Source organism: Anoplopoma fimbria, chromosome 15 (genome assembly GCF_027596085.1).
Source record: "Anoplopoma fimbria isolate UVic2021 breed Golden Eagle Sablefish chromosome 15, Afim_UVic_2022, whole genome shotgun sequence".
Classification (NCBI taxonomy): Eukaryota; Metazoa; Chordata; class Actinopteri; order Perciformes; family Anoplopomatidae; genus Anoplopoma; species Anoplopoma fimbria.
The window spans coordinates 19384104-19395480 of record NC_072463.1 but is presented as its reverse complement, the minus strand read 5'-3'; the positions used below and the strand labels follow the sequence as shown (position 1 = coordinate 19395480).

The 11377-nt window shown below is 43.4% G+C and overlaps 1 protein-coding gene across 1 annotated transcript; it reads right to left on the bottom strand.

The window, feature by feature from the left end:
• Positions 1–1070: 1070 nt before the first annotated feature.
• LOC129103143 (thrombospondin-1-like) lies at positions 1071–9872 on the bottom strand. The gene is made up of 22 exons (XM_054613445.1): positions 9732–9872; positions 9548–9631; positions 8701–9260; positions 8504–8582; positions 8303–8392; positions 8093–8202; positions 7630–7755; positions 7107–7203; positions 6843–7010; positions 6572–6748; positions 6302–6475; positions 5932–6212; positions 5629–5847; positions 5412–5519; positions 4855–5014; positions 4626–4744; positions 4013–4247; positions 3637–3864; positions 3278–3549; positions 3085–3182; positions 2840–2979; positions 1071–2744 (listed from the first exon to the last, which is right to left on the bottom strand). Exons 2-22 carry the CDS (start codon positions 9609–9611, stop codon positions 2737–2739), a joined length of 3513 nt encoding a protein of 1170 aa, XP_054469420.1. The 5' UTR covers positions 9612–9631; positions 9732–9872; the 3' UTR covers positions 1071–2736.
• Positions 9873–11377: the final 1505 nt, after the last annotated feature.

Sequence of the window (11377 nt, the reverse complement as noted above, 5' to 3'; positions counted from 1 at the left end):
GCTTCATTTTCATCGAAATAAAAACGGCATTCCACTAACAAAAGATGGCCAGCTTTGAGAAAGACGACTTTTGGTTTGTTTGGGAGATTTCTGAGCTGTTGACACGGTTCCTATTTGCTCCTGCTTTCACTCTGTGAGTAGCAAGTCTGCACCTGGCTGCTCTCGGCGGTCACATTCCTCTGGGCTGAAAACACGCCGTCCAGGTGAGCCTCCAAGGTCAAGCTGAGAGCCTGCTATCAGTGAAACCTGCAGCATTATCTGCCCGGGGATCATTACAGGTCCAATAGAGCACACGCAAACACTAGACTATCGACTTATATCACACATTTGTGATCAGTTCATAGATTCACATTCAGCATATGTATCATTTTTGTCTGTTTTACAAACACCATTTGTGATGTTGAACCAATAGATCTTCAGTAGGGAAGATATGCCGCTCATTTGGAGTAATGGAAACACAGTGAGCTCAATGTGGTAAGAATGAGGTCACTTCTAATGTAAAGAGACCTGCGGCATGCTGGGACTGTCTGGGTTTTCTGGCACGACCCTCACTGGTGCCTTAGATTACAGCTCTTTCAGACCATGTGAAACATCTAAATTAGCAGTCTGAATCCTGCTTGCTGGTGATGAACTGGCCGCACCACGGCTACGGATACCTTGGAATAAGTTTTATTAAGACATTTTTATGACACTGTGGAATTTTAATGCACATTCTTGCTGGCAAGAGTGGACCACAGCCTTAAATTTATGTGCCCAAAGAGAATTAATTTATCTAGAATGCAAAACGTCTTGTGGAGTTTTGATGTTTGAAGGGGTAGTTATATTTCATGTTGAGTTTTCCTGCTGTTGACTCCCAAGGATACTCCCTTTCTCCAAGGCTTAAACAGACTTAAATAATGGATTCCTGTCGCTTGACACCGCATTGGCTCAGTTCCTTTTCTTTTCTTTTCTAGGGAGAAGACCTCAATCAGAGTAGATATGACGTCCGATTATCATTGAGAAAGGAGTCTTGAGACTACTGAACTGTTTGTTTGCCCCAAAAAGACACCAACCGACCAAGATACTTTTTCAAAATGTTTATTGTTCACTTGGCATTACAAAATACCAGGTAGGAGTATAAACAGCACTTTGGGTAGAAACTATAGTACAAAGTTTATAGAAAAGCTTCACTAATATTAAAAAAGACATACAAAATAACAAAGACATCCTCATGTCAGTGTGCAAATAAGTTTATACAGACAGAAACGCTTCCATATGAGGCTACGCTTCTAGATAAATTATTTAAATAGCATATATCTACACAAATGAAATAACCTCAACATAAAACAAACATAATAATTTATCAAAACAAATGCACAGGAAATACATGTAGCAAAACATAGTCCAGATAACATTTCTTTAATCCTTTACGTTCCTGTTTGGGCTTCTACAAAAATATCTTATATACAGCATAAAAATGATACTAAAATCTTGCTTAAAAAAAAGAAAGAAGCCAACCAATTTATACTCTGATGCTAAGACTACTGATTCTTGTGCATTGCTGGCCTCAATACAAAAATAATTAATGAGGTAATATTTGTACATAAGGGTTTCCTTTGATTTTCCCTTGTCAGAAATGAAGGCCTATACACAAAAGCTCAGGCACACCAGTCATGCACACTGTATGGATATTTAGAGATACTGTAAGTGATCTTTACTTTTACTGTTTTGGTCAAAAAACAGGTCAATGCTTTATCTTTCCATTTGCGCATTTTGATTTCAGTAAATTGGAATAAATTGGGGCAAATCGTTAAAATGTAGAGATGAGAGAGAATTAAAGCCTCTATGATGACTAAGTACATACAAACAGCCATACTAACAATGGTTTACTCGAGATGGGAATAGACTGGCCCTCGCTGTTTACGTCACTTGACACATTCAGTAAAGATTAGACATCAACATAATATTTGCTAATAATTACTGTTCCAAAGCATTGTTAAAGTGCACCTGCTTCGGGGCCCTGTGCTGTCCTGAATTTTGTGCTCTCCTCGTTTCTTCTAGTGCTCTTTCCTGAGAAGATATTTAAATGATTTGGGCCAGCCCTAAGCCTTGGCTATATACGAGACCTCGTGTGTACAGGTCTGCGTGGGAGTGGGGGTCGTTAAAAAAAAATCTAAGTGAAAAAAAACAATGGGGTTGTCTTCATAACTATGCTTGTTGGGTGGCACACATGCACAAACACACAAACAACATTCACTCTCTTTGATAGTAACAGTCAGTCCATACTGTCCATGGTCCCTCATCAGTTCCTTCAAGGGGTATATCTACCCCAGCCTACGAAAAGTTCTCCTACTGCTTTCTTCATACTGAACAGTCCACAGCAGATGTCTATTAAACTCAAAAATAATATTTAAAAACATGGAACACTCTTCCCTTTGGTCCCTCGTCCACAGAGGAATACCGCCAACAGTTCATGTGTGCAAAAGCAATAAAATGCAGATCAGAGCAACAAAGTGAGAGGGCCAATTTCTTCTGAGCAGAGCTGCGCCCACAATTTGAGTTTGGTGGAGAATTGTCATTCAAATTTCATTTGGCTTAATGTCCTGAGGTCAGTTTACCTCACATTAACTCACTTGCTCGTCATTCCTCCAATGTGCAGTTCTCAAGAGAAAAAAGTTAAAGAGATGTCGATCCAGGTCTTGTATTATATATATATTCATACTGACGAACATTCTGCTAGAAGGCTCTGTGGTCCAATTATGTGTCTGAAAGAAATGATAGAGGGAAAACACGTTACAAATAAAGTCTAAGGTGATGGAGCCATTCTTTTTGAGATATCAAGTTATTGTTTTGTGCTTACCTCTGCATTCGTATTTGAGATCTGAGAAGTAAACCATCTCCTGAGAGAAGACGTACAAGCCTAGCCGCCCACCAGCGTACGTCGTGTCGTAGATGTTTCCAGAATCAGCCATGATTCTCTTGCCTTCATACATGACCACTCTAAAAAACAAGACGTAATCACATGAGCTCATTGCTACTGCGATATAAATTATGCAGATTTTTGTAGTGGAATGAAAGGGCATGCGTCTGAGGTTTTGAACTTACCTAATAAGTCCAGTCTTGGGTCTGTGGGTCAGATGCCATCTGTAGGCAGTGAAGTCCTTCCAGCCAATGTTCTTGGGGTCGTGCCACAGAGTGCGCACCTTAACAGAAAGAATTGCAATGGTTAGAATGAAAAAAGTGTCAAACAATGTGTTGAATGATGTCTCCAACCCTGAATCAATGAATCTACTCTCACCTGTCCTGCGGTGTCTCCGGTGTGCCACAGGGCGTTCCTCAGATGCTCACCGGGCCCAGTGGTGGAGTTTACCACTTTGATTGACAGGCCTGAGTAGCCTTGAGCTTTTGTGGGTGTGACGGACCAGTAAGTCTGTGTGATCTGTTTCCACATCACTGTGTAGAAGCGTGAGCTGGACTGGTAGCCAAATACGAAACCAGCGTAGTCGTCATCTCTGTCCGTGTTGACGAAGAACGTTCCGCTGAAGTCCACCGCGCTGAACTCATCGAAACCTGAATTAAGAGAAGAGATGGTTTAGCAGCGGTTCGCAATCACTTTATATCCATGCAGCAAGATATCTATCTGTGTGTGTTACGTACCAACAGCAATGCCGGGATCGCAGTTGACAGTCTGCACCAACTCCTTGCCCTGATGCCGGACCACCCAGTTGGGGTCAATCTGGGAGGTGCCCTTGGGGTCCAGAGGAACCATTTGGAATCTGCGGAAGTCTGTTTCACTGATGGCAAAGTTCTCCGGGCACACGTCGTGGATGTCCAGAACATTGTCTTGGTCAAAATCGTCTTTACACACATCACCACGGCCATTGCCTGAGAGGAAAACATGGAATAAGGAAATTACAAAGACGGACAAGGAGAAACAAAACTAAACCCAATTAACTGATGCACTATTTTTTAGGTAGAAGGCACCAATGTTTCAAAAGACCACATATGACACAACATTGGACAACTGACTCACCATCAGAGTCCAGCTGATCAGGGTTAAATGCCAGCCTACAGTTGTCCTTTTCATCGGGAATGCCGTCGTTGTCGTCGTCATGGTCGCAGGCGTCACCCTTGCCATCCTTGTCGTGGTCGGCCTGGTTGGCGTTGGGTATGTAGGGGCAGTTGTCCAAGTTGTTCTGGTGTCCGTCCTCGTCAATGTCCTGGTTGTTGTCGCACTTGTCTCCTATGCGATCTGAGTCAGAGTCGAACTGCAGGAGAACAGAATTCCTTTATGATGAGATTTCCTGCTCACACTGTAAGACCCTTGTCCTCACTTCAAATAACTCCCTTCACTGTTCTTCAATGTGAGAGGTGCTGCTGATTTAAATGTAGCCCCTTGTTCTCAGGTATGCAAGAAATGTCCTTTCAGACAAGTGTCCACTGTCCTTGCACACTCAGCAAAATTACACATTCATATTTGTTCCAAAGCTGGATGAATAAAGAGATATGGAGCAGTGCACTATTTTCCCTCAAAGACATCACATTACTCTCTGTCATTAAAGCAGTAACTTCTACATAGTTGCATGAAACATCGATCTCTGTTACCCAGAATTGGTTTGTAATGGACAGATGAGATCTGACGTTACCTGATCGGGGTTGTGCTCCAGAGGGCAGTTGTCACAATGATCTCCCACCCCGTCCCTGTCAGTATCTCTCTGGTCCACGTTGTAAACATATGGGCAGTTGTCGTTCTCGTTCAGAATGCCTGTTGAGACACACTTATTTTAGTTTACAGGACTATGCAAATGCTTGTTTAAGACTAAGGAAAGGCATTTAGAAATAACTTTGATGGAAATCGGTAAAAAAAACACTTACCATCACCATCAATGTCAACAGCACAGGCATCACCCTCGCCATTGTTGTCAGTGTCCGTTTGGTCTGTATTGGCCTCGAACACACAGTTGTCACAGCGGTCGCCAATGTCATCTCTGTCTGCGTCATACTGGGCAGGGTTGTACACTCTTGGGCAGTTGTCCTAAATTTTAAGAGAATATCAAAAGCACAATTAAATTACTAAAAAGAATCATTACGCATATAAACTATATCAATAGGAACAAAACTCTGCTTTGTTTTTTCTCTAAGTTTTGCAGGAATGTGATATTCCACTGCAAGCGTGCTGTTCATTTTTACCACAGCATTTTTCTTGCCCAACTTTCCAGATCCACACTAAGAATTATGGGCAACAAGCCACTTGGTGCTCAATTCTGGCTTTATCCTGTGCTACATGTTTTCCACTCTCTGGTGAAGGCACAAAAGCACAGAGATTTGACATTCCTACTGCCCAAAGGAAGGATGGCTGCTCCTGATTGCTATGTCTGGTCTCTGAGGAAAAGCACACTTTGGGTCTAAAATAAACTGTTGCAATGACTCACCCTATCATCGGGGATCCCATCATTGTCATCATCGTGGTCACATTCATCACCCAGGCCATCTTTGTCATGATCTTCCTGGCCAGAGTTGGGAAGGTTGGGGCAGTTATCCTGTAAAGGAACAAAGGAGCGGTGAAGGAGCCAATCATCACAATGATAGAGTACAGATGGGTAATAATGGCCTTCAGTATTTAAGCATGTCCATGTGGGGTCTGGCTACCTTCTTGCAGTGGTAGGTGGCGTTCTCCACACAACGCAGGTTGGTGTTGGGCCATCCGTCCAGGTCGCTGTCCTCTCCGCAAATACGGCCATTCCCAGCATACCCTGGTTTGCACTCGCAGCGGAACATGGACTCAGAGAAGACGCCCAAGTAGATGCAGTTTGCATTCTTATGGCAGTCCTGGGTCCCATCTTGGCAAGGGTTACGGGGTTTGCAAACCTAAAGAAAATGACACAGAATTAAAAGAAATGCAAGCCGCTAGCCTACTAGCCACACGCACAGTGAGCAAGTAATAACTCAAACCTGTTTTTTAGCGGTCGCCTGCTCCACTCCTCTTCCAAAGGGCTGAGGACCGGAGAAACGTGTAGGGCAGGGTAGACAGTTGTAACCGGGCTCAGTGTTCTCACAGCGATGCACTCCGTTATGTGTGTGGCAAGCATCGGGGACCGCTTTACATTCATCAATGTCTTTGCAGGCGATGCCATTCCCAGTGTAGCCAAGTGGACACCTGCCACACCTGAAAGAGCCATCGGGGAAGCTGGTGCACTTTGCTCCAGTGAAGCATGGGCTGGAGAGACAACCGTCTGTAGAGAAAAGAAATGGTCATTTTAAATGGGCAATTTGTTGTGAATGACTTATTTCTTTAATATTTTTTTAAATCTTAAATGCTTACCAATGGGGCACTCCTGTTTGTTGCACACTTGAGACACAGAAGCATCACCAACACAGTCCTTTCCTCCATATTTGGGGACAGGGTCAGAGCAGAGGCGTTTGCGGGTCTGGACTCCTCCAGCACAGGTAACAGTGCAGGTGTCCCATGGTGACCAAGGTCCCCACCCTCCATCGACTAAAAAGTATCATGAAACACAACATTCAGTTTGTTCCCTTGAATTCAGACACTCTGACATATTCTTTATACATTGCTACTTCATATTCAACTCACTAGGACAGGGTGACTGTTGGCAGATTTTCGTTTGACGTCCCTCTCCCTGGCAGTCCCTGCCACCCATCTGCGGTGTGGGGGAGTTGCAGAGGCGTATCCGGGTGATGACGCCCTCACCACAGGTCACAGAGCACGAAGACCATGGAGACCAGTGGCTCCAACCGCCGTCCTGTTTGACTGTGAGCAACGCATACGCAATTAGTCCATCGTGCTCTCAAAAGGAGAATATTTATCATCACAATGGCTGTCTAAAAAATGCTGAGAGACTTACAGCGTTTGTCACATTCCTGGGGGTAGCAGTCACGGGTCTGGACAGAGGTGCCCTCACAGTTGCTGTTGATGCGGTCGCAGGAACGTCCGCGCTGCTGGATGCCCCGACCACAAGTCACCGAACAATGGGTCCAGTCAGACCAGGGAGACCAACCATCCTCTGCATAGTCTAGGGGGGACAAAAGTTACCTCGAGGATAAGATATCGAGAAGGAAACAAAGACAATCCGATGAAATTAAACGGGCAGATTTTAAAAGAAGCTTACGTGTTCCACAGCGAGGGCAGCACTCTCCGTCTGGCACGGTGGCATTAGCACATGGGATCAGAGGGCAGGAGATTTTGCGACACACGGTAGCAGAATTCTGGATAAAGGAAGAGATGAATTAGTACAAGAATAATGAGTGAGCTGACTGGTCGACTGGCTACGGAGCTGGTGCTGTTCCAAGCCTAATTGCTCTATTTCACAGTGAAGGGATCTTTATCAGGGACATGGCACTCCTGCTGTGTTGATAGAAAACATAATCCTCACCAACACTCTCCCACCAACACCTAACTAATTACACAATACATGAGCAACCTTCACTAGAGGTTGCTGGTGAGAAAAAAAAAAAAAAAGCTCCCATGCTGCTTTGTTGCTAGTTGAAAAGAAGTGTCGAGTGAGATGCGGTTTTAAAGGGAGGTGCTAACATAAACACTATTATCACTTCCTTACAGCAGGGATACAGGAAAAATGGCAGCGTCTTTCCTCAGTAAAGGTTGCATTCCAGCAGGTGTGATATGACACTCACCTGGCAGGTGCACTCGGTGCAGCTATCCACGGTCCATTCATCTTGGTCCTTGTGCACGATGCCGTTGTGGATGCAAATTCCATTGTGGATGTTCATTTGATTTTTCAGCAGTGTGCTGTCCGCAGACTGGAGGGAAAAGAGAGAGAGAGAGAGTTGCTCAGGATGGAGCACGGAAAACTTTCACTTTGCCAAAGTTCCAATACAAATGAATCACTGACCGACACCGTGATTAAGACATTGCTTGGCTCTAGCGAAGCAGTACAAATGCAACCGACAGCCAAACATATTTGTGTATTCACATGGGTCTCATTAAGAACTTGGCCAGGGTCTGCCATTACAGCGACAAGTGGCTACGCACTGGGAATGCGTTAACTGGAAGCGGAGGGGAAGATGGAGACGGGAGGAAAAAAAGAGGGAGTGAATGACGACAAAGAGCAGACTCTGGTGGCCCCTTGGAACTTACCACTTTGCGGAGCTCATTCGACAGCTGTTTAACGACGACGCCGAGTCCCTTAAGCTCCTTAAACATGCCGGCGATGTCCTCACAAGAGAAACCGCAGACAGACTGCAGATCTGAAGACAAGAAAGAAGAATCCAATAAATTACTTTACCTCTTAAGAGCTTAAAAATGATGAGTAGAGCAGAGGCACACTTTGGGGAGGAGAGGTCTCACCTTTGGCTTTGTGGCCGGTGTAATCAGTCCTAATGGCGGGGCTGGAGCCGTTGACTGGGTTGTCCAGGGTCATGACATCAGTTAAGGTAGCTGCAGAAGGGAAAGGGAGAGTGGACACATTAATTTACGTCCACTGGAGCACAATGTGGCATTTTGCAGCTGAATAAGATTCACTCAGTTAACAACAGTTTTCAGACTTACCTCCACTTTGGCATCCCTTATTTCTTAGTATAGCATCGAGAGAGGTCCCAAAGACAAAGCGCACATTTTGAAGCACTCCCTGAAGGACAATAAATTCCAATTAGGAGACACGTTTCTATTAAAGCTTTAATTTCTTTCATGGCTTGATATTATTTTTCATAATTAGTAATTGTGTGAGCTAAAACACTAGAACTTACCATGAATTTGTCCCGTACAGATCCCTTTCCAATCCTGAGCCGGGCAACGTCTGCCACCTCCTGGGTCAGCACTTTGGAGATTGGCAAATCCATCTCTGATACATTGATCTCCTCACAGCCAACAAAAAGCTGCACCCGGTCATCCTGAACGAACAGCGTGATGTTCTTCCAGTGTCCGGTGGCCAAATCAGCATCCTCGATGGACACGACCTGCTGCTGGTTCATGGTGGAGTAGACCACATCCAGAGTGTTCGCCTTCCCGTTGGAGATGATCTGGAAAACGGGTCCGGATCCGTCGTTCTTCTCGATGGTCAAAAGGCTGCCCCTGGTTTTCTTGAACTGCTTCAGGTTGACCAGGAGGAGGAAGCCCCTCTCAGCCTGGATGGAGTCGAGGAGGTCCCTGAGGGAGCTGTCGGGCAGTGGGGGGATCAGGTCTGCGTCGAGGACTTTGTATGCGGGGCTGTTGGGATCTGCACCTTTGACCAAACTCAGTCCTTTGTTTCTCTTGTTTATCCGGACCATATCGAATAAGTCATACACACTGTTGTCGTCCCGACTCTCTGCGGTCAAAGAAAAGAAAAAGTTATTATTTTTTCTAATAATGACAGTGTGCATTAAAAATGTATTAAACCAAAGAACCCCCCCCCCACCAAAAAAATATATATAATATATTTAGTATTAACAGAAAAAACATTATAAGAAAGGTTTTTTTAATCACAGAATCCTGTTGCAAAAATACTTTAAGTCTGAAAAGGATCACAATTAAAGTCCCTGCAGTAATGCCACTTTAAATATGGAACGACTTCTAAAGATTTTACAGGTTTTAACAGACATTTTCCATTCTCACCTGCCAATCTGGCTCCTTCACAGCTCCAAAGCATCAACAGCAAAAAGATGCCCCACAGCATCATGTCCAAACCTCAAGTGGTCCCTGATGCAACCAAGAACAGCAAACAAACACGCCGTTACGGGAGACACATCTGAGGCATTAATACAAAACAAATATTAAAAAGTTATAAAAGTCTACAAACCTTTAAAATGAAATTCCCTCTGAAAATATATATATATATATATCAGGAAGAAAAAAAAGTCCTCGCTTGTCCGATTTTGTATCCCGTTTCTCCTCCTTTAGTTTCGGGTAAATAGTTGTCTCTCTGAGCTCCTGTCCGGGGTTTATTCCGGTGCTTTAAGTCTTACTCCACTGACTTCTCCTACCGACACAAGTGCTATTTAAACAGTTTGAGTACATTCCTGAGGGCCCGGCTGCACCAATGGGATGGATGGCTGCAGGAAAAAGAGGGCCGGACTCGTCTTCTTACCTCACAGCCAGTCACAGAAACATCCGCGACGCACACACGGAGGAGGGAAAAACGCATTCCTGAGCTGAGTTTCCATCACCGGACAAATATTTCATCCTCGCACCGGAGCCAGGATTTGGTCGTTTCCGGTCAAATGAAAAGTTTAATGATTCGTCGAATAGTCTTCATTTTTATTAAGTTGTCTTTTTCCATCAAAATATAAAAGACAAATAAATATATATTTAAATGATCCAAAATAAGTAAGGCCGATTAATTCGGTAGACTGGTTATGAGGGGATTTAAAAGTCATATAAAACATTAAATTATATTCCATAACCTTCAGTGGTATATTCATTTCAGCTCATATTAATGACATACAGAAGGCTATTTAGCTACTAGTCTGTGGTGTGCTTCTCATTTAGCTATTCCTAGTCTGACCACCAGGGGACTCATTGAGTAATAAATGTGTGCTGGGTTAAGAGGTTCCTTTATGTTTATAAAGTGTAAATGTATTTCAAGGGATGTATCACACATGCATGTTCACACCAAGCATGTTTTAAAGCTTAAAAGGATTTGTTGAGTTAAAATACTGAATGTATACATTTGTAATCTCAGTATTATAAGTACTTAAATGCCAAAGTAGACTTGAATAAGAGTGAGACAATCCAAATTATGAGTGGAAAAGTTATATGAAAAATAATGCTTACAGTAATCGTGCCTGGAATGTAGAGTAGTAGATGTATTAAGTGGTATAAATTGGAAATTGTACCTCAAAACAGTACTTGAGTAAATGTACTAAGTCACTTTTCACCACTGTCCATACATTTTAAATCGTTGAGACTGTATTTATTAGCATTTTTGTAATTCTTATAAACTCACATATTTGCTCAGATTCATTCCAAATCATGAGATCAGCAGCCAGATGACAGTTCAGGTTTATGGCTGAGCATTTAACCTGTGACCTCTTTCTCTCTCTCTCTCTTCTTTCCCAGACCAATCCTGATGACAGACTGGTGTCACTTCCCCCCTGACCAAAAATGTATTTGGCTTTCTTAGTATCATACCAGCACGCAGACTTGTGGATACAGATGAAAGCTGAAGAAACAGAAATAACACAGTGGTGCATTCGTGCTGTGAAATAATATTAGAGGGACTGCTTAAAATAGGTTATCTTTATGGACCTGACTGTGATGAGACACATCTGGATATCTGTTATTTTGCCAGTGTATACATACCACAGGAACTCAGACTTTTTATGATCTCTTGGACATATAGGACTAACAGCATGTAGAACTCACCTTTGAGAAACATAAACCTACAGGAAGTGATAGGCAGAAATGACACTTCACTTGTCAAACTGTCATTCAAATGGAAAATGG

Excerpts from the sequence above, each read along its gene's own strand:
- LOC129103143 (XM_054613445.1), bottom strand. The coding sequence starts at position 9,611 with ATGATGCTGTGGGGCATCTTTTTGCTGTTGATGCTTTGGAGCTGTGAA. Across the intron at positions 5,520-5,628 it reads CCACCTACCACTGCAAGAAG|GATAACTGCCCCAACCTTCC; the intron begins GTAGCCAGACCC and ends GTTCCTTTACAG. Across the intron at positions 3,550-3,636 it reads CGATCCCGGCATTGCTGTTG|GTTTCGATGAGTTCAGCGCG; the intron begins GTACGTAACACA and ends CTCTTAATTCAG.